The 24,273-nt window shown below is 43.3% G+C and overlaps 1 protein-coding gene across 1 annotated transcript in view; it reads right to left on the bottom strand.

Annotated features, from left to right (window-relative positions):
• LOC138367479 (uncharacterized) overlaps positions 1–17,271 on the bottom strand; it is a 34,721-nt gene extending 17,450 nt beyond the window's left edge. Inside the window, exon 1 of the mRNA XM_069329146.1 lies at positions 17,234–17,271. Within this exon, the coding sequence (XP_069185247.1) occupies positions 17,234–17,271 (38 nt within the window). The remainder of the gene's footprint in view (positions 1–17,233) is intronic.
• Positions 17,272–24,273: the final 7,002 nt, after the last annotated feature.

Raw genomic sequence — 24,273 nt, forward strand, 5'->3', positions numbered from 1 at the left:
TACGAGAACAGAATAGAAACTGGGATACGAGGACATGATACGAGCTGGGATACTAGGACAGGGCAGGACAGGAGCTGGGATACGAGAACAGGATAGAAGCTGGGATACGAGGACATGACAGGAGCTGGGATACGAGGACAGGATACGAGCTGGGATACCATGACGGGATAGAAGCTGGGATACGAGGACAGGATAAGAGCTGAGATAAGAGTATGGAGTGAAGGAACGCTGCCAAACCCCCTTGGAACGTCCGGGAATCAAACACCGACCCGGCATATAGCGAGACCGGTGTTAAAACATCCAGTCCAAAGTGGTTGGGAAAACGAATGGGGCCATTACTGTGATACGTTATGTGCCGCAATCAGTAAAGGAATAAAAACACACAAAAAAGTGTCATTCTAGCTGTGTTGTTTAATGAAAAGACGCATTACGATCGTCAGGGAAACATTCTCACCAGCAACAATACTTTGACGCAAAGCTCTTAAGACTGAAGTATGTCGCGCTCTCATACGTCTTAACTTTAATAAAACATTTTAATGCTTGGGATTTGTTAGACTTAGGAACGCAGTAGTGTAAAAATTTCACCATTTAATTCTTTAAACAAATTGTACATTTTTATGCATTTCCGTATAAAAAATCTTAGATTTTTTGTCTCTCTCGAATTAAAATATTAAGAATATACTTGTTTATGCTGCTATTATCATTTTGCCTTTAACTCACTTCTCCTTCATCTTTGACCCAACCACTTGGGATGGATGGTAGAGCGACGGTCTCGCGTCATGCAGGTCGGTGTTCAATCCCCGACCATCCAAGTGGTTGGACCCCATTCCTTTCCCAAACCCGTATCCTGACCCCTTCCAAGTGCTATATATATATATATATATAAATATATATATATATATATATATAAATATATATATATATATATATATATATATATATATATATATATATATATATATATATATATATATATATATATACATATATATAGTCGTAATGGCTTGGCGCTTTCTCCTGATAGTTCTCATCCTTCATCTTTGTTTTGTCTGTCTTCACTATCATGTTTGTCTGTTGGTCTCTCGGTTACCCTTACGAATGCAAAGGGACATTACGGCAACAGTAACTGTGGGTTACATGACAACAGAACCTAACGTTATATGACAACAGAACCTAACGTTATATGACAACAGAACCTAACGTTATATGACAACAGAACCTAACGTTATATGACAACAGAACCTAACGTTATATGACAACAGAACCTAACGTTATATGACAACAGAACCTAACGTTATATGACAACAGAACCTAACGTTATATGACAACAGAACCTAACGTTATATGACAACAGAACCTAACATTATATGACAACAAAACCTAACGTTATATGACAACAAACCTTAAGGTTATATGACACAGAGTCTGACGAGTATACTACAAGAGAGTATGGACCGATTATGGATAGTATGAATGTCCTGTTAATTTCCCCGAGATCAGTGAATAATGGCGCACATTTCCATAAGATTTTTTGTTAAAGTTTGTTTTTAAAATATTTAGCTGTGTAGCGGGCGGGCAGTGCCTAAAATCGTCGTGGGGGTCTGAATGTGACCCTTGCACGACGCTCTCTTTACGATAATGATAAAGAGCTAAAAGAATTGCTGTATAGCCAACTTTGGGGACAAAGTTTTTGTAATGGTATAAATCACGCAGTATCCTCATCCCAGATGTTGAACAAAATTAATGTGATCTCACATTAATCTCACATAACATTAACAAAATTGATGATCACATTGATCTCACATTTACAAAATTAATGTGATCTCACAAATAGGTGAGTACAAATAGGTGAGTACATCAGAGCACATCTGCACTGACACTGCCTGTTGTGAAATAGACCCATATGATAACTAGGACATAACTTCCTTTGAAATAGAAAACTGTACTCACTAAAGATAAGGACACGTCTCTTGCAGAGGCTGGCATAACATTGTGATGAGAGGACTAGCTGAGCTACAAAATAGCCCTCTGCTAGCCCTGTCTCGTCAAAGCCTGAGGCGGGGAATCAAAATCTATTCAAAGATTCAGATCAATCTCTCTGACCTCCTCTGTAAAGTTCTTGAGAGGATTATACTCGAATGGTTAATATGGTTAATGTTTCAAATTAGACCCCAACTTGCTCCTAACCTGTAGGGTATCCTTCCTGGAAGAAGCCCCTCAAACATGCTTTGCTGAATATTTTATCAGGTCGGGACCAAGCTTTGAGGCGGCACTCATTGATCTCCAAACTGCTTTTCTTACAGCAAACAGAAAACTAATTTTAGAACATCTTGCTACTTTGAAGTTAAGGGAAAATTGTTGATATATGGCTAATGAGGAGGTACCCTTATAACAGAACTGCCTCAGTACTTTTTAAGGGATATAAGAAGAAATAACAAGGTACTGATGTACAAACTAACATCCAAACTCTACTGAAAGCCCTTGGGTTCTCTTGTTGTTGTTGTTATTTAAGATACGCTACTGGGAACAAAAAGTTCCAAGAAGCACGGGCTATGGTGACCCCGTAGTGGACTTACCTGGCACAGGAGCGGGGCTTTAACTTGTGGGTTCTCCTTCTAGGAGAGAGGGGTCGAGAGAGAAAGGAGAGGCGGTGAAAGGGACACAGGGGGAGAATGGTAGAGAGGTGAGAGATGAGGAGGTGGGGGATGTTGGGGGGAGAGGGGGATAAAGGTGAAGAAGGGAAGCAGGGAAGTGGAGAGAGTGTGGAGGAGATGGGTATATATATATATATATATATATATATATATATATATATATATATATATATATATATATATATATACATATATATATATATATATATATATATATATATATATATATATATATATATATATATATATATATATATATATATATATGTCGTACCTAGTAGCCAGAACTCACTTCTCAGCCTACTATTCAAGGCCCGATTTGCCTAATAAGCCAAGTTTTCCTGAATTAATATATTTACTATAATTTTTTTCTTATGAAATGATAAAGCAACCCTTTTCTCTATGTATGAGGTCAATTTTTTTTTATTGGAGTTAAAATTAATGTAGATATATGACCGAACCTAACCAACCCTACCTAACCTAACCTAACCTATATTAATAGGTAAGGTTAGGTTAGGTAGCCAAAAAAAGCTAGGTTAGGTTAGGTTAGGTAGGTTAGGTAGACGAAAAAACATTAATTCATGAAAACTTGGCTTATTAGGCAAATCGGGCCTTGAATAGTAGGCTGAGAAGTGCGTTCTGGCTATTAGGTACGACATATATATATATATATATATATATATATATATATATATATATATATATATATATATATATATATATATATATTTTTTTTTTTTATCATATGCGTCCTACAAATGTGTGAGATACGGCAGTAAGTGCTTCATCAGTGCGTAATCCCAAATAAACAACGATGGTGCCGAGACTTTCAAGAGAGGCACGATGACACCGGAGAGAAATTTGGAGATAATCAGGCGAAAATAATAAGAGAGAGAGAGAGGGAGAGAGAGTGAGAGTGAGAGAGAGAGAGAGGGAGAGAGAGTGAGAGAGAGAGAGAGAGGGAGAGAGAGTGAGAGAGAGAGAGAGAGAGAGAGAGAGAGAGAGAGAGAGAGAGAGAGAGAGAGAGAGAGAGAGAGAGAGAGAGAGAGAGAGAGAGAGAGAGAGAGAGAGAGAGAGAGAGAGGGAGAGAGAGAGAGAGAGAGAGAGAGAGAGAGAGAGAGAGAGAGAGAGAGAGAGAGAGAGAGAGAGAGAGAGAGAGAGAGAGAGAGAGAGAGAGAGAGAGAGAGAGAGAGAGAGAGAAAGAGAGAGAGAGACAGAGAGACAGTGAGAGAGAGAGAGAGAGAGAGAGAGAGAGAGAGAGAGAGAGAGAGAGAGAGAGAGAGAGAGAGAGAGAGAGAGAGAGAGAGAGAGAGAGAGAGAGAGAGAGAGAGAGAGAGAGAGAGAGAGAGAGAGAGAGAGAGAGAGAGAGAGAGAGAGAGAGAGAGAGAGAGAGAGAGAGAGAGAGAGAGAGAGAGAGAGAGAGAGAGAGAGAGAGAGAGAGAGAGAGAGAGAGAGAGAGAGAGAGAGAGAGAGAGAGAGAGAGAGAGAGAGAGAGAGAGAGAGAGAGAGAGAGAGAGAGAGAGAGAGAGAGAGAGAGAGAGAGAGAGAGAGAGAGAGAGAGAGAGAGAGAGAGTGAGAGAGAGAGAGAGAGAGAGAGAGAGAGAGAGAGAGAGAGAGAGAGAGAGAGAGAGAGAGAGAGAGAGAGAGAGAGAGAGAGAGAGAGAGAGAGAGAGAGAGAGAGAGAGAGAGAGAGAGAGAGAGTGAGAGAGAGAGAGAGAGAGAGAGAGAGAGAGAGAGAGAGAGAGAGAGAGAGAGAGAGAGAGAGAGAGAGAGAGAGAGAGAGAGAGAGAGAGAGAGAGAGAGAGAGAGAGAGAGAGAGAGAGAGAGAGAGAGAGAGAGAGAGAGAGTGAGAGAGAGAGAGAGAGAGAGAGAGAGAGAGAGAGAGAGAGAGCTCTGAACGCTGGCGTGAGAGACCTCGCTGGAACTAGCGAGTCAGGGGATAATCAACGAAGCTGTTGGACAGTTATGGCGACGTACGACGGTCGTAGCCTTTAGCCACGGTTTCTCGCTTTGCCACTGCGTAAAAAAATGCAACTGTTTTGTCTAACCAGACACGTACGTACCCAAGCAATCCATCTCAGCTATCGAAAGTGATGCTAAGAAAACGTCAATTACGAGGGGGGACTGAAGTAATAGTGACCAAAACACGCCTCAGAAGATGGAGAAGAGAAGACGTTTATCAAGACCATTATACTGTGCTTCAGTTTTTACTAATACGTCTCATTTTTAACGGATTGTTCGGTTCCGTTAAGGGATGTAGGCGCCGACCATGATTGAAACTGACACGAAAAGTGTAAGATAATGAAACACGGAGTGAGAAACTCTGATAAACTGTTGGACACACATAGGATAAACCAGATCATTACTAACACAGTTAATAGCCAGAACTAAATAGTATAACTAATAAAACGATAAATAACAAAAATAAATAAAGCAGATAAATAAATAAAGCGAAAGTTGCTGATCCCTGAAAGCTACACAAGGTAGATATTAAATCTAAAATATTCTTTCTGGTTGGTTAGTAAGCACGAAACGCAAGAAACCATTGAAGAAAACGTAAGGAACGATTGAAGAAAACGTAAGGAACTATTGAAGAAAACGTGAGGAACCATTGAAGAAAACGTAAGGAAACATTGAAGAAAACGTGAGGAACCATTGAAGAAAACGTAGGGAACCATTGAAGAAAACGTAAGGAACCATTGAAGAAAACGTGAGGAACCATTGAAGAAAACGTGAGGAACCATTGAAGAAAACGTGAGGAACCATTGAAGAAAACGTAAGGAACCATTGAAGAAAACGTAAGGTACGATTGGAGAAAAAGTAACGAACCATTGAAGAAAACGTAAGGAACCATTGAAGAAAACGTAGACACTATGACATGAACATTAGGAACCATTAAGGAGAAAGTAAGGAGTTATTTTCTGCGGCACAATCACAAAGGTTGTGTTCGTGGTGCAGATAAGAAACACGCAGTGCAGGAGACACATATATTTTATATTGAGTGAACCTGAGAACATTAGGAACAGATTCAAGCCATTTGAATAAAAAAAAAAAGGATTTGCAAATATTAGCATAATAAATAAAAAAAGGAGGAAAAGACTGCGAGAAATCCACGGTATACAGAAACATATATTTTTTTCTTTTGCTGTATTTTTGTTAAGGGTTAAAGTGTATTTGCCGGAGGTCAGTAAGTTATGTTGGTGGCCTTAATTCAGCCCGTTCTCGCCAGCGTTCCTAGCGTCAAGAAACTGTCGCTATAAAGTGCCTTATCCTAACCTACCAGAGGACTGTTGGACAGAAAACAGAGTCAATTTCGGGAGTCGCTGTCATTTTCTAGTACAACAGTTTGTGAACTTGGGTAAAGTATACGTCAAAATACGACGTGCTATTAGCTAGCACGGGTTGATCCCAGCCGTGGGAATCGCCGTGTGATTCTTTCCCGAGTTTCGAACAAGGAACTCGGCTGTCATTCTATAGAATTGATCCTATGAAGTACGATCATGTTCACCCAGCAGTAACTGGATACCTGGTTGTTAACCAACTGGCTGGTCGTGTTCAAGGGAAAACCTAGTATGAAAAGAAAGGCTTTCAGCCAGATACCAGGAGTCAGAGGTCGTCTGCTCCCGTACCGAAGAAAACATATAATAAAGTATGCAATTATTAACACATGAGGTATACTATAATATATGGTATACAGATGTGTCAGAAGTATGAGAGCTCGGACTTAGGGCAGTGCATAACCGTTAACCAGGTCAGACATACGCAAATCTGTTTCATGTCGCCATTCCAGGAAAGTGAAGCATAGATTGTGTGTTTAATGTGGGTGGTGCTGCTGCTGCCCCCCCCCCCCCTCAGACCTTTATTATAAACCTGAGATTGTAGACGCACTCGGGGAAGGGCGAGTGAAAGAGAAAGGGACTGGTAAAAAGGAGCAGCTAGGAATATACTGAAGCTCGGTTGGGGGACAGCATATAGTCCCGCTTGAATAATATATGCATGCCAGGGTAATATATATATATATATATATATATATATATATATATATATATATATATATATATATATATAGTACCTAGTAGCCAGAACGCCGTACTCGGCCTACTATGCAAGGCCCGATTTGCCTAATAAGCCAAGTTTTCCTGAATTAATATATTTTTAATAATTTTTTTCTTCTGAAATGATAAAGCTACCCATTTCATTATGTATGAGGTCAATTTTTTTATTGGAGTTAAAATTAACGTAGATATATGACCGAACCTAACCAACCCTACCTAACATAACCTAACCTACCTTTATGGGTTAGGTTAGGTTAGGTAGCGGAAAAAGTTAGGTTAGGTTAGGTAGGTTAGGTAGTCGAAAACAATTAATTCATGAAAACTTGGCTTATTAGGCAAATCGGGCCTTGCATAGTAGGCTGAGAAGTGCGTTCTGGCTACTAGGTACGACATATGTATATATATATATATATATATATATATATATATATATATATATATATATATATATATATATATATATATATATATATATATATAACCGAAAAAGTAAGATTAATAATTCTAGCACGAATTTTCTCAATCTTTCGTACATTTCTTTTCACTGTTGGAGGTAAATCAAAAATCAATTCTCCAAAATTCATTTTTATTTCTAGTCTGATGCGACACGAGCGCGTTTCGTAAAACTTATTACATTTTCAAAGACTTTAGTTTACAAATACACAACTGAATAGAACTTACGCATCTCCGATTTTATATCTACATTTTAGTGAGGTGGATGGGGTGAGGTGGCATTAATAAGGTATTAATTTCATCAACACAAGACAGAACAAGAGGTGGCATTAATAGGGTATTAATTTCATCAACACAAGACAGAACACGAAACAATGGGTATTGAATAGAAGTGTTTGTAGAAAGCCTATTGGTCCATATTTCTTGATGCTTCTATATTGGAGCGGAGTCTTGAGGTGGGTAGAATCGGCTCCGCCGATTGATATATACAATGAATAGACTCCGCTCCAATACGGAAGCATCAAGAAATATGGACCAATAGGCTTTCTACAAACACTTCTATTCAATACCCATTGTTTCGTGTTCTGTCTTGTGTTGATGAAATTAATACCCTATTAATGCCACCTCTTGTTCTGTCTTGTGTTGATGAAATTAATACCCTATTAATGCCACCTCTTGTTCTGTCTTGTGTTGATGAAATTAATACCCTATTAATGCCACCTCACCCCATCCACCTCACTAAAATGTAGATATAAAATCGGAGATGCGTAAGTTCTATTCAGTTGTGTATTTGTAAACTAAAGTCTTTGAAAATGTAATAAGTTTTACGAAACGCGCTCGTGTCGCGTCAGACTAGAAATAAAAATGAATTTTGGAGAATTGATTTTTGATTTACCTCCAACAGTGAAAAGAAATGTACGAAAGATTGAGAAAATTCGTGTTAGAATTATTAATCTTACTTTTTCGGCCATATTTAATAATATATGTCTACAGGAAAGACTGCTACCAAAATATACTAATATATATATATATATATATATATATATATATATATATATATATATATATATATATATATATATATATATATATATATATATATATATATATATATATATATATATATATATATATATATATATAACTGAAAACTCACACCCCAGAAGTGACTCGAACCCATACTCCCAGGAGCCACGCAACTGGTATGTACAAGACGCCTTAATCCACTTGACCATCACGACCGGACATAATGAGGCTATTCAAATAGCCTCGGCTATCACCTCATTATGTCCGGTCGTGATGGTCAAGTGGATTAAGGCGTCTTGTACATACCAGTTGCGTGGCTCCTGGGAGTATGGGTTCGAGTCACTTCTGGGGTGTGAGTTTTCAGTTGCATATTGTCCTGGGGACCATTCAGGCTTGTTCGCATTTGTGTTCCTCACGTGTGCCCCAAAGAATGAGGTGATTTGGTAAAATGCTATGCCCAAGATTACTATCCGAGTGCCGGCGGTGGGGTGGTTCAAATAGCCTCGGCTATCACCTCATTATGTCCGGTCGTGATGGTCAAGTGGATTAAGGCGTCTTGTACATACCAGTTGCGTGGCTCCTGGGAGTATGGGTTCGAGTCACTTCTGGGGTGTGAGTTTTCAGTTGCATATTGTCCTGGGGACCATTCAGGCTTGTTCGCATTTGTGTTCCTCACGTGTGCCCCAAAGAATGAGGTGATTTGGTAAAATGCTATGCCCAAGATTACTATCCGAGTGCCGGCGGTGGGGTGGTTCAAATAGCCTCGGCTATCACCTCATTATGTCCGGTCGTGATGGTCAAGTGGATTAAGGCGTCTTGTACATACCAGTTGCGTGGCTCCTGGGAGTATGGGTTCGAGTCACTTCTGGGGTGTGAATTTTCAGTTGCATATTGTCCTGGGGACCATTCAGGCTTGTTCGCATATATATATATATATATATATATATATATATATATATATATATATATATATATATATATATATATATATATATATATATATATTTCTTCTGTGCTGGCTAGGGTTCGAGTCTCCTGGTGGGAAAGTGTTCTAAAGTTATATATATATATATATATATATATATATATATATATATATATATATATATATATATATATATATATATATATATATATATATATATATATATATGTCGTACCTATTAGCCAGAACGCACTTCTCAGCCTACTATTCAAGGCCCGATTTGCCTAATAAGCCAAGTTTTCATGAATTAATTGTTTTTCGGCAACCTAACCTACCTAACCTAACCTAACCTAACTTTTTCGGCTACCTAACCAAACCTAACCTATAAAGATAGGTTAGGTTAGGTTAGGTAGGGTTAGTTAGGTTCGGTCATATATCTACGTTAATTTTAACTCCAATAAAAACAAATTGACCTCATACATAATGAAATGGGTAGCTTTATCATTTCATAAGAAAAAAATTAGAAAAAATATATTAATTCAGGAAAACTTGGCTTATTAGGCAAATCGGGCCTTGCGTAGTAGGCCAAAAAATGAGTTCTGGCTACTAGGTACGACATATATATATATATATATATATATATATATATATATATATATATATATATATATGTATATATATATATATATATATATATATATATATATATATATATATATATATATATGTATATATATATATATATATGTCGTACCTAGTAGCCAGAACTCACTTCTCAGCCCACTATGCAAGGCCCGATTTGCCTAATAAGCCAAGTTTTCATGAATTAATTGTTTTTCGACTACCTAACCTACCTAACCTAACCTAACCTAACTTTTTTCGGCTATATATATATATATATATATATATATATATATATATATATATATATATATATATATATATATATATATATATATAGTGTTTGCTACATTATCAAAACACAGCGTAGCCAGAACACATGTCGACGTCGGCTGAAGGAAGCTGGCTTCCATGTTGCGTCTTGTGGTAATGGGAAGGATGGGGACTTTGTGCATCTTCACGTTATCAAAACTTTAGGATATGACCCTACGAAATACTGATCCGGATCGTAGAGATTTGAATGTGTTTGGTGGACATAAATAGGAGCTTCCTCGTATGGGACAATAGGCCTATTGCAGTTTCATATATTCCCATGTTATCACACTGTTTCAAGCAAGAAGCAAACTTTTAAGCAGCAAGTTAAAAAAATGGAAATGCATTAATTTGCGAATCATCACCTCAGTGAGATCAAGCCAAGGTGTGGGTTCACGTACAAAAAATAATGTACAATTTTTGGACTAGCTTATCAGCGAAGGGTTCCGAGGTATACTGATGAGTGTGACCTTTATAAACTTTACCATCCCTCGAGGATTCGAACCTGCGCGGCTGTCCTCGACAAAGTGAACTAAGCTAGAATGTTAATTTAGCACTTGTTAGGGATATGAGGACAGGAGTTATGATAGGTACACCCGGAGATAGGAAATAGTGGCCAACTATCTGGACTGTCGGAGATCGAACTCGGACCTGCGAGAAGCGAGGCCGTCGCTGTAACGACCAAATACATGTAGTACTGAGAGAATTATGGTAAATCTCTAAATCGTATCACAGAGCCGTTGTTGCCTAATGGAGCAAATTTCGACTACAAAATAATTCTTTCGAAGATTGTAGACTTTAGGTTGATAATGTTTAAATTAATGAACACAACGAAATATTTTAAAAATTTTAACCTAAATTAACATATCAGTCGGACCTTATGTAAATATAAACAGATTATTCTTCCTTTCTGCCTAACAGAGGTCAAATTAGGTCTAATTTAATCATTCCTGCGCTTAGTTTAACATAATAATATTATTCAGGGACAAATAATTTTGAAATAAATAATTTAATACATGCAAAACACCTTTGACTGGTTTTGCAAAACTTTTCTTGCTTAATAAGCCCAGTTGAGCCCCTATGTCATTTGGCACAACATATACATATGTAAAATCGATGAATGCAACCATTTCTGGATACAAGTTGAGCCTGAGTGATGAAAGGCAGCATTTAAGTGCTGGCTAAACATTATGTGGTTGGTAAAGCCACGACCTCGCTTCGTGCAGGTTAGCGTTCGATCCCCCGATGGCCCATTTGGTGGAGCATCGTTCGTATCCTCGTCCCTATCCCAGCTCCTAGTCTGTTCTCGTATTGACTCTACTCATTCTATATTGTCATCTTGAATTAGCGAACTCCTTATAACATTTCCTCCTTACATTCTTCAATCTTGTCTCTCCTCCCTCCATTCTTTTCAGGACATTAAACTCGCGTTGCCTAATCGTTCCCCTGCTAAAATATACAAAATTAAGTTTTTGAGTTTTTTGAGTTGATTTTTGAGTTACCATAAACTACCCCCTGACCTCTGGTGGAGGGACCGCCGTAAAATGACCTCTAAAATCATGCAGGAATAATGGTCTCACTGAGTGCGTTGGCTCAAGAGCTCTTGAGCTCCACTATTCACTCTTACCCTCACCTGGCACTTCATTGCCTCTATTTATGTAATAGCGTGCTGTCGTACCCTAGAATGTGAGGTTGGGCTCTTATCCTCGCCTCCAAGGACCCTAACTGTCTAAATCTGCGGTATTGTGACCTCGAAAATATTCTTCCCGACTCCTTGAAGTTTACCGTCGGAAGGTAAGACAGGTCGCGTGTTGATATATCTACCTTTAACCCGACTTGTTGTTGATCTCAGTGGGCCAAACATGCTCTTATAACGTCTAATCTACGCTGGAACAACGTTTTCAACGTTTATTCGTCGTTTGATTAACGATTTCTTTATTGGAACAAAGTTTTCAATGTTTTAAACGTTTTCATTGTTTTATCAAGGTTTAATAATAAAGATTTGTTTATTAAATCTTTATTTAAAAGTTGTGTAGCACTGCTAGTGTGGCGGTCACAGCTGTGTAGCACTGTAAGTGTGGCGGTCACAGCTGTGTAGCACTGTAAGTGTGGCGGTCACAGCTGTGTAGCACTGTAAGTGTGGCGGTCACAGCTGTGTAGCACTGTAAGTGTGGCGGTCACAGCTGTGTAGCACTGCTAGTGTAGCGGTCACAGCTGTGTAGCACTGTAAGTGTGGCGGTCACAGCTGTGTAGCACTGTAAGTGTGGCGGTCACAGCTGTGTAGCACTGTAAGTGTGGCGGTCACAGCTGTGTAGCACTGTAAGTGTGGCGGTCACAGCTGTGTAGCACTGTAAGTGTGGCGGTCACAGCTGTGTAGCACTGTAAGTGTGGCGGTCACAGCTGTGTAGCACTGCTAGTGTAGCGGTCACAGCTGTGTAGCACTGTAAGTGTGGCGGTCACAGCTGTGTAGCACTGTAAGTGTGGCGGTCACAGCTGTGTAGCACTGTAAGTGTGGCGGTCACAGCTGTGTAGCACTGTAAGTGTGGCGGTCACAGCTGTGTAGCACTGTAAGTGTGGCGGTCACAGCTGTGTAGCACTGTAAGTGTGGCGGTCACAGCTGTGTAGCACTGCTAGTGTAGCGGTCACAGCTGTGTAGCACTGTAAGTGTGGCAGTCACAGCTGTGTAGCACTGCTAGTGTAGCGGTCACAGCTGTGTAGCACTGTAAGTGTGGCGGTCACAGCTGTGTAGCACTGTAAGTGTGGCAGTCACAGCTGTGTAGCACTGTAAGTGTGGCGGTCACAGCTGTGTAGCACTGTAAGTGTGGCAGTCACAGCTGTGTAGCACTGCTAGTGTGGCGGTCACAGCTGTGTAGCACTGTAAGTGTGGCAGTCACAGCTGTGTAGCACTGTAAGTGTGGCAGTCACAGCTGTGTAGCACTGCTAGTGTGGCGGTCACAGCTGTGTAGCACTGCTAGTGTAGCGGTCACAGCTGTGTAGCACTGCTAGTGTAGCGGTCACAGCTGTGTAGCACTGCTAGTGTAGCGGTCACAGCTGTTTAGCACTGCTAGTGTTGCGGTCACAGCTGTGTAGCACTGCTAGTGTAGCGGTCACAGCTGTGTAGCACTGCTAGTGTAGCGGTCACAGCTGTGTAGCAGTACACTGGTGGCCTCTCCTCACTTTCTGTAGCATTCAGTCGTATGGTAAAATATATTATAATAGAAGTATGGTACAGTATACAAGGCATTGATATATGCTACAATATACTACAATGGTACAGAAGTATACTACAGTGTACTGTAAAATTACACTGGTGTAGCAGTCACAGCTGTGTAGCACTGTAAGTGTGGCAGTCACAGCTGTGTAGCACTGCTAGTGTGGCGGTCACAGCTGTGTAGCACTGCTAGTGTAGCGGTCACAGCTGTGTAGCACTGCTAGTGTAGCGGTCACAGCTGTGTAGCACTGCTAGTGTAGCGGTCACAGCTGTTTAGCACTGCTAGTGTTGCGGTCACAGCTGTGTAGCACTGCTAGTGTAGCGGTCACAGCTGTGTAGCACTGCTAGTGTAGCGGTCACAGCTGTGTAGCAGTACACTGGTGGCCTCTCCTCACTTTCTGTAGCATTCAGTCGTATGGTAAAATATATTATAATAGAAGTATGGTACAGTATACAAGGCATTGATATATGCTACAATATACTACAATGGTACAGAAGTATACTACAGTGTACTGTAAAATTACACAAGTACACTACAGTATACTGTAATGACACACACGTTTGCTACAGCATAATGTAACTTTACAGACATATGATACAGTACACTGTAACTGGTCGTAAGAAGACTACAGTGTGATTCAACATCTGTATTCAGCTTCTCTGAGGCATCTAGATGCCACAGCATTTTGTTCCCTGCGGTAAGCATACTAATTATTATTTGATGAAAGAAAGCAATACTATGAATAAATAGTGATACGAAGAGGCACTGTAGGAAAACAAGACGAATGAGCTGAGATAAAGATAAGAAAACTAGAAGGGGAAAAAGATGGAGATGGAACTAGATCAAAGGGAAGAAGAGAAAATAGGTTGATAACCTGTAAATATGATGTTTGTGATAAGATAAAGGGGTCGTCTGGGACGGTGCTGGAGGGTAGTTGGTGGAGGAGTTTTTGTCTGGTTCTTGGCACAATATTCGCCTCAAGGCATATCTTTAGTGTCAGAAGATTGATATTCATAAGTTGTTACTAACACACACGCACACCTCTCTCTCTCTCTCTCTCTCTCTCTCTCTCTCTCTCTCTCTCTCTCTCTCTCTCTCTCTCTCTCTCTCTCTCTCTCTCTCTCTCTCTCTCTCTCTCTCTCTCTCTCTCTCTCTCTCTCTCTCTCACTCACACACCCCCAGGCACACACACGGGGGGGGGGGGGGGGGGGCTGGTGGCTGAGTGGACAGCGTTCGGCATTCAAAGTCCTATATAGGGACCGGGGATCGATCCCCGGCGATGGCGGAAGCAAATGGGCAGTTTTTTCACCCAGTTGCTACGGGCTGCTTCCTGTGTGTGTGTGTGTGTGTGTGTGTGTGTGTGTGTGTGTGTGTGTGTGTGTGTGTGTGTGTGTGTGTGTGTGTGTGTGTGTGTGTGTGTATGTGTGTGTGTGTGTGTGTGTGTGTTTGTGTGTGTGTGTGTGTGTGTGTGTGTGTGTGTGTGTACTCACCTAGTTGTACTCAACTAGTTGTGTTTGCGGGGGTTGAGCTCTGGCTCTTTGGTCCCGCCTCTCAACCGTCAATCAACATGTGTACAGATTCCTGAGCCTATCGGGCTCTATCATATCTACACTTGAAACTGAGTATGGAGTCAGCCTCCACCACATCACCCCCTAATGCATTCCATTTGTCAACCACTCTGACACTAAAAAAGTTCTTTCTAATATCTCTGCGGCTCATTTGGGCACTCAGTTTCCACCTGTGTCCCCTTGTGCGTGTTCCCCTTGAGTTAAATAGACTGTCTTTATCTACCCTATCAATTCCCTTCAGAATCTTGAATGTGTGTGTGTGTGTGTGTGTGTGTGTGTGTGTGTGTGTGTGTGTGTGTGTGTGTGTGTGTGTGTGTGTGTGTGTGTGTGTGTGTGTGTGTGTGTGTGTGTGTGTTTGAGGCGGGACCAAAGAGCCAGAGCTCAACCCCCGCAATTAGGTGAGTACAATTAGGTGAGTACACACACACACACACACACACACATACACACAAACACACACACACACACACACACACAGGGGGTAGGGGGCCTCGTAGCCTGGTGGATAGCGCGCAGGATTCGTAATTCTGTGGCGCGGGTTCGATTCCCGCATGAGGCAGAAACAAATGGGCAAAGTTTCTTTCACCCTGAATGCCCCTGTTACCTAGCAGTAAATAGGTACCTGGGAGTTAGTCAGTTGTCACGGGCTGCTTCCTGGGGGGTGTGTGTGTGTGTGTGGTGTGGAAAAAAAAAAAAAAAAAAAAGTAGTTAGTAAACAGTTGATTGACAGTTGAGAGGCGGGCCGAAAGAGCAAAGCTCAACCCCCGTAAAAACACAACTAGTAAACACACACACACACACACACACACACACACACACACACACACACACACACACACACACACACACACACACACACACACACACACACACACAATAGCAACAATGTTGAGTGATAGCCGTTATCTCCTGCTTCTCCTGGCCGTAGTGGGAGAGGCTCAACAAACAGGCTGCAGCCAGTATCGCTCATATAATGAATGGTTCCTTGCCTATTGTGATTTGTTTAAGCACAAACATATCTATCTGTAATGCGGTTTGAAGTGATGGTCAGCACATACAAACCACACAGGGGGTCTGGTAGCTGAGCAGACAGCGCGCTGGACTCGCAATTCAGTGGCCCGGGTTCGATTCCCGGAACCAACTCTAACTTCTTCTAACTTCTAACTTCTGAAAGTTTAGGAAACGAAATTATAAAATTACATGTATAACAAAATAAATTCATCATTATCAGCATCAATTATTTAATATATAATTTTTGATAATAAAGTATTATTTTCTTCTACCATGATAATTAAAAATGGGAATAGTTCCAAAGGTTTCCTCTATATCTGTCCTGGTCAACAGCCAAGCAATCATTGATTACAATCACCATTTATAGAACTACATTTCAAACGGACGCTCAGGAAAGTTTCCCCAATACTAATACAAAATTGCAATTACTCTCGCTTTGATGCTGTATTAGATGACTACTCTCGGGTTTATATCCAGCAAACACCCCAGGCAGGCACACGCACACACACACACACACACACACACACACACACACACACACACACACACACACACACACACACACACACACACACACACACACACACACACACACACACACACACACACACACACACACACACACACACACACACACACACACACACACACACACACACACCCACCCACACACACACACGCACACACACGCACACACACACACACACACACACACACACATACACATACACACATGTTCAAGGTGGAAAAGGTTCAAAGGTTTGCCACTAAACTATTACCCGAACTGAGGGGTATGAGCTACGAGGAGAGATTACGGGAATTAAACCTCATGTCACTGGGAGACAGAAGAGTTAGTGGAGGACATGGACAGTTTCTTTCACCCTGATGCCCCTGTTACCTAGCAGTAAATAGGTACCTGGGAGTTAAACAGCTGATACGGAGCTATTTCCTAGGAGTGTGTGCGAGTGGGGAAAAAATAAAACATTATTTAGTAGTTAGTTACAGTTGATTGACAGTTGAGAGGCGGGCCGAAAGAGCAGAGCTCAACCCCCGTAAGATCAACAAGGTGAAAACAACTAGGTGAATACGCGCACACATCTAAGAGGACTTGAACAAGTTGCAGAGATCGTCAGATAAATGGCTACTAGAGTTCAACACGAGCAAATGTAAAGTTTTGGAAATGGGACTAGGTGATAGGAGACCAAAGGGACAGTACACAATGAAGGGGAACTGCATACCTTTGACGACGCGAGAAAGAGACCTGGGCGTGGACGTAACATCTAATCTAACTCCTGAGGCACATATAAATAGGCTATCAACAGCAGCGTACTCTACACTGGCAAAAGTTAGAACATCATTCAGAAACCAAAGTAAGGAGGCATTTAGGGCGCTTTACAGTCTACATGAGACCAGTCTTAGAGTATGCCGCGCCATCATGGAGTCTCCACCTGAAGATGCACATAAGGAAACTGGACAAGGTTCAGAAGTTTGCAACGAGACTCATCCCAGCGTTACGAGGGATGGGGTATGAAGAGCGCCTGAAGGAACTGAGCCTTACGACACTGGAAAAAAGAAGGGAGAGGGGGAGATATGATAGGAACGTGTAAAACACTCAGGGGAATTGACAGAGTTGAAATAGACGAAAAGTTCACACGGAATAGTAACAGAACGAGGGGACATGGGTGGAAGCTGGAAACTGATATGAGTCACAGAGAAGTTAGGAAGTTATCTTTTAGTCTGAGAGTAGTAAAAAAAATGGAATGCACTTAAGGAACATGTTGTGGAAGCAAACTCTATTCATAATTTTAAAACTAGGTATGATAGGGAAATAGGACCGGAGTCATTACTGTAAACAACCGAAAGCTCGAAAGGCGGGATCCAAGAGTCAATACTCGATCCTGCTGGCACAAATAAATGAGTACAAATAGGTAATTATTTAATGGGAGGTGGTGGCTGAGTGAACAGGACGCTGGACACGCAACCCTGTGGTCCGGGGTTCGATTCCAGGCGCCAGCGAGAAACAATGGGCAGAGTTTCTTTCACCCTGATGATCTGTTACCTAGTAGTAAATAGGTACCTGGGAATTAGACAACTGTTAAGGGCTGGTTCCTGTACTTACCTAATTGCCTAATTGTACTTACCTAATTGTGCTTGCGGGGGTTGAGCTCTGGCTCTTTGGTCCCGCCTCTCAACCGTCAATCAACTGGTGTACAGATTCCTGAGCCTATTGGGCTCTATCATATCTACATTTGAAACTGTGAATGGAGTCAGCCTCCACCACATCACTTCCTAATGCATTCCATTTGCTAACTACTCTGACACTGAAAAAGTTCTTTCTAACGTCTCTGTGGCTCATTTGGGTACTCAGCTTCCACCTGTGTCCCCTTGTTCGCGTCCCACCAGTGTTGAAAAGTTCGTCCTTGTTTACCCGGTCGATTCCCCTGAGGATTTTGTAGGTTGTGATCATGTCCCCCCTTACTCTTCTGTCTTCCAGTGTCGTGAGGTGCATTTCCCGCAGCCTTTCCTCATAACTCATGCCTCTTAGTTCTGGGACTAGTCTAGTAGCATACCTTTGGACTTTTTCCAGCTTCGTCTTGTGCTTGACAAGGTACGGGCTCCATGCTGGGGCCGCATACTCCAGGATTGGTCTTACATATGTGGTGTACAAGATTCTGAATGATTCCTTACACAGGTTCCTGAACGCCGTTCTGATGTTAGCCAGCCTCGCATATGCCGCAGACGTTATTCTCTTTATGTGGGCTTCAGGAGACAGGTTTGGTGTGATATCAACTCCTAGATCTTTCTCTCTGTCTGTTTCATTAAGTACTTCATCTCCTATTCTGTATCCTGTGCCTGGCCTCCTGTTTCCACTGCCTAGTTTCATTACTTTGCATTTACTCGGGTTGAACTTCAACAGCCATTTGTTGGACCATTCACTCAGTCTATCCAGGTCATCTTGTAGCCTCCTACTATCATCCTCTGTTTCAATCCTCCTCATAATTTTTGCATCGTCGGCAAACATTGAGAGGAACGAATCTATACCCTCTGGGAGATCATTTACATATACCAGAAACAGTATAGGTCCAAGGACTGACCCCTGCGGGACTCCACTTGTGACGTCTCGCCAATCTGAGACCTCACCCCTCACACAGACTCGTTGTCTCCTGTTGCTTAGGTATTCCTCTATCCACCGGAGTACCTTCCCTCTCACTCCAGCCTGCATCTCCAACTTTCGCACTAGCCTCTTGTGTGGCACTGTATCAAAGGCTTTCTGACAATCCAAAAATATGCAGTCTGCCCACCCTTCTCTTTCTTGCCTTATTTTTGTTGCCTGGTCGTAGAATTCAAGTAACCCTGTGAGGCAGGACCTGCCATCCCTGAACCCATGTTGATGCTGTGTTACAAAGTTCCTTCGCTCCAGATGCTCCACTAGTTTTTTTCGCACAATCTTCTCCATCAGCTTGCATGGTATGCAGGTTAGGGACACTGGCCTGTAGTTCAGTGCCTCCTGTCTATCCCCTTTCTTGTATATCGGGACTACGTTAGCTGCTTTCCAAGTATCTGGCAGTTCCCCTGTTGCCAGTGATTTGTTATACACTATGGAGAGTGGTAGGCTCAGTTCTCTTGCTCCTTCCTTTAGAACCCAAGGGGAGATTCCATCTGGGCCTATAGCCTTCGTCACGTCCAACTCTAGTAAACACTTCCTTACTTCCCCACTGGTAATCTCAAACTCTTCCAGTGGTTCCTGGTTAGCTATTCCCTCACTTACCTCTGGAATTTCTCCTTGTTCTAAGGTGAAGACCTCCTGGAATTTCTTATTCAATTCCTCACACACTTCCTTGTCATTTGTAGTGAATCCTTCCGCCCCTATCCTTAATCTCATAACCTGTTCCTTTACTGTTGTTTTTCTCCTAATGTGGCTATGCAACAATTTAGGCTGAGTCTTTGCCTTGCTTGCGATGTCATTTTCGTATTGTCTTTCTGCCTCTCTTCTCATCCTGACATATTCATTCCTGGCATTCTGGTATCTTTCTCTGCTCTCCAGTGTCCTGTTATTCCTATAGTTTCTCCATGCCCTTTTACTTTGCTGCTTAGCTAGCCTACATCTTTGATTAAACCATGGGTTTCTCATCTTCATTTCTCTGTTTTCCTTTTGGACTGGGACAAACTTGTTTGCTGCGTCCTTGCACTTCTGCGTGATGTAATCCATCATATCTTGGGCCGTCTTTCCCCTGAGCTCTGTTTCCCATGCTATATCTGTTAGGAATTTTCTTATCCCCTCATAGTTTCCCTTTCGGTATGCTAACCTTTTGGTTTCGGTATCCCTCCTCGAGTTCAATAACCCTTCTTCAATCAAGTACTCAAACACCAGTACACTGTGGTCGCTCATTCCTACTGGGTCCTCAAAACCGATTTCTCTTATGTCGGAGTCGTTCAGAGTGAAGACTAGGTCGAGTCTCGCTGGTTCGTCATTGCCTCTCATCCTTGTGGGTTCTCCGACATGCTGCGTTAAAAAGTTGCTTGTCACCACCTCCAATAGTTTGGCTCTCCACGTATCCTCGCCTCCATGCGGTTCCTTGTTCTCCCAGTCAATCTTTCCGTGATTGAAGTCGCCCATGATGAGCAGGTGGGATCTATTTCTACAGGCAGCAGAGGCTGCCCTCTCAATTATAGTGTTAACTGCCTTGTTGTTGTTTTCATACTCTTGACTGGGTCTCCTGTCATTTGGTGGAGGGTTGTATATTACTGCTACTACTATTCTTGGTCCTCCCATTGTTATGGTGCCTGCTATGTAGTCTCTGAACTCCTCACAGCCCGGGATGGCCATCTCCTTAAAACTCCATTCCCTTCTCATGAGTAGGGCCACTCCGCCTCCTCCTCTACCTTCCCTCTCTTTCCTTATTACTGTATACTCCTGGGGAAACACGGCATTCGTTATGATTCCAGAGAGTTTTGTTTCAGTGAGTCCGATTACATCTGGGTTAACTTCTTGTGCTCTTTCCCTTAGTTCACTTGTCTTGCTTGTGATCCCATCTATGTTCGAGTACATCACCCTGAAACTGACTCTCTTCTGCTTCTTTTCTGGGGGGGACCTTTGGGATCTGGGGTGAGTGGGAGCTGGGGGGACCTGGCACGGGGGGATTGGTGGAGGAGGGAGGGCTTGGGGTGGTGGGGGAGAGGGGGAGGGTACAGGGGGTGGATAAGAGGGGGAGGGTACAGGGGGTGGATAAGAGGGGGAGGGTACAGGGGGTGGATAAGAGGGGGAGGGTACAGGGGGTGGGTAAGAGAGGGAGGGTTGGGGAAGCATGGGGGGAGGAGAGGCTGTGGGGGATAGGGGAGATGGGGGGGCTTGGGGGAAGAGAAAAGGGTGGAGGGCTTGGGGGGCGTGGGGGAAAAGGGAGGGCTGAGGTGGGTGAGGAAGAGGGGAGGGTTTAGGGGAGTGGGGGAGAGGGGAAGACTTAGGTGGGGTGGGGGAGAGTGGGGGGCTTAGGGGGGAGGGGGAGAAGGGAGGGCATGGGGGTGGGAGAGACGGGAAGGCATGTGGGAGAAGGGAGGGCATGGGGGATGGGGGAGAAGGGAGGTCCTGGGGAGAGGGGTGAGGGGGAGAAGGGGGGTGAGTGGGGGGTGGGGGGTGGGTGGGGGGAGGGTGCCCTAGGTGGGTACTTAGTGGGGGGCTGACAGGGGATGGGGCAGGTTGGGTGTCTGTTGGGTAGAATTTGGGGGTGGTGCCCCAATCCCTGTGGCTGTTGCACTGTTTGAGGAGGGTTCTCCACTTCCCTCTGGGATTGTAGGGTTCTGGGTTGTGGTACTCTGATTTCCTTCTCTCTTCCTGCGCTCCTTCCTCGCGTCTGCTGTCCGTATTCTCTCTTCCCTTGTCATATCCCTCTGCAGGAATATTTTCTTGAACTTCTCTACACCTTTTAGACAACACTTCCTTGCTAGCAGTTCCTCTTTCGCGATTTCGCTCATGAAAACCACCTTTATCATTCGGTCTCTGTCCTTGTTGTACTTTCCAAGCCTGAAAACCTTTTCAACATTTCGCTCAGCTCCCTCCATCCTTACCTCTTTAAGGATCTCTTTAATCATGTTTTTGTCCTTGTCTCTCCGCTCCTTTGGTCTGGTCCCTGTTTGTTCTTCAATGCCTGCTACTACTACTGCTCTATTTCTCTCTATCAGCCGGCTAGTACATCTAGCTGCTTCCTGAGAGGAAGCCACTTCCATGGCAACTTCCTTAACCGCAGACCTAGCTTCAGGGCTCTTTTTAAGCATTTCAGCAAATGAGATCTGGGTTGTGGTGGTCCCCTCCACAGTAGCATTCCCATCTCCCTGGGGTACGGTTTGTGCCTGGTATTGTGGAAGAGTCTCCTTTAGGTATCTTATCTCCTCCTTTGCTGCCCTTAAATCATCTTGCAGGTTGGCTACTGTCTCCCTCATTACCCTCAGTCCTTCACTGAATTCATTCTGCATTTGCTGGAGTACTTCCTTCATCCAGGCTTCCTGTTCCATCCCATCCTCTGTGTTTGTTCCAGTTGTGAATTTCCTGCGTTTGGCAGTCAGAGTTCGTCTCCCTTCCATGATTTCCCTATGAGTGTGTGTGTGTGTGTGTGTGTGTGAGAGAGAGAGAGAGAGAGAGAGAGAGAGAGAGAGAGAGAGAGAGAGAGAGAGAGAGAGAGAGAGAGAGAGAGAGAGAGAGAGAGAGAGAGAGAGAGAGAGAGAGAGAGAGACAGACACAGAGAGAGAGAGGGGGGGAGGGAGAGAGAGGGGGGGAGGAAGAGAGAGAGGGGGAGGAAGAGAGAGAGGGGTGGGAGCGAGAGAGGGGAGGGAGAGAGAGGGGGGAGGAAGAGAGAGAGGGGGAGGAAGAGAGAGAGGGGTGGGAGCGAGAGAGGGGAGGGAGAGAGAGAGGGGAGGGAGAGAGAGAGGGGAGGGAGAGAGGGGGTGAGGGGGGGGTCCTGTGTGTGTGTGTGTGTGTGTGTGTGTGTGTGTGTGTGTGTGTGTGTGTGTGTGTGTGTGTGTGTGTGTGTGTGTGTGTGTACACCTGCCTGTCTCTCCAGCTTATGTACCAGCCTCTTATGCGGTACTGTGTCAAAGGCTTTCCGACAATCCAAGAAAATGCAGTCCGCCCAGCCCTCTCTTTCTTGCTTAATTTGTGTTACCTGGTCGTAGAATTCTATTAAGCCAGTCAGGCAAGATTTACCCTCCCTGAACCCATGTTGTCGATTTGTCACGAAGTCCCTTCTCTCCAGATGTGCTACTAGGTTTTTTCTCACGATCTTCTCCATCACCTTGCATGGTATACAAGTCAAGGATACTGGCCTGTAGTTCAGTGCCTCTTGCCTGTCGCCCTTTTTGTATATTGAGACCACATTCGCCGTTTTCCATATTTCTGTCAGGTCTCCCGTCTCCAGTGACCTACTATACACTATGGAGAGTGGCAAGCAAAGTGCCTCTGCACACTCTTTCAGTACCCATGGCGAGATCCCGTCTGGACCAACAGCCTTTCTAACATCCAGGTCCAGCAGGTGTCTCTTGACCTCCTCTCTCGTAATTTCAAACTCTTCCAAGGCCGCCTGGTTTACTTCCCTTTCTCCTAGCACAGTGACCTCACCTTGTTCTGTTGTGAAGACCTCTTGAAACCTCTTGTTGAGTTCATCACACACCTCTTTGTCATTCTCTGTATACCTGTCTTCGCCTGTTCTAAGTTTCGTTTCGTCTAAGTTTAAGTCACTACCTGTTCTTTCACTGTTGTTTTCCTTCTGATGAGACTGTGGAGTACCTTTGGTTCGGTCTTGGCTTTGTTTGCTGTGTGTGTGTGTGTGTGTGTGTGTGTGTGTGTGTGTGTGTGTGTGTGTGTGTGTGTGTGTGTGCGTGTGTGTGTGTGTGTGTGTGTGTGTGTGTGTGTGTGTGTGTGTGTGTGTGTGTGTGTGTGTGTGTGTGTGTGTGTGTGTGTGTTTGTGTGTGTGTGTGTATTCACCTAGTTGTGTTTGCAGGGGTTGAGCTCTGCTCTTTCGGCCCGCCTCTCAACTGTCAAATCAACTGTTTACTAACTACTTTTTTTTCCACACCACACACACACACACACACACACACACACACACACACACACACACACACACACATATTATTGAACGAGGCGGGATCCAAGAGTCAATGCTCGATCCTGCAAGCACATATAGGTGAGTACACACACACACGCCAGGAAGCAGCCCGTGACAGCTGACTAACTCCCAGATACCTATTTACTGCTTGGTAACAGGGGCATTCAGGGTGAAAAAACTTTGCCCATTTGTTTCTGCCTGGTGGGGGAATCGAACCCACGCCACAGAATTACGAGTCCTGCGCGCTATCCACCAGGCTACCAAACCCCCAAACCAGGCTACCAGGCCCCCATACCAGGCTACCAGACCCTCTGGTAGCCTGGGGGGCTACCTGCCTAGC

This window comes from Procambarus clarkii, chromosome 22 (assembly GCF_040958095.1).
Source record: "Procambarus clarkii isolate CNS0578487 chromosome 22, FALCON_Pclarkii_2.0, whole genome shotgun sequence".
Lineage (NCBI taxonomy): Eukaryota > Metazoa > Arthropoda > Malacostraca > Decapoda > Cambaridae > Procambarus > Procambarus clarkii.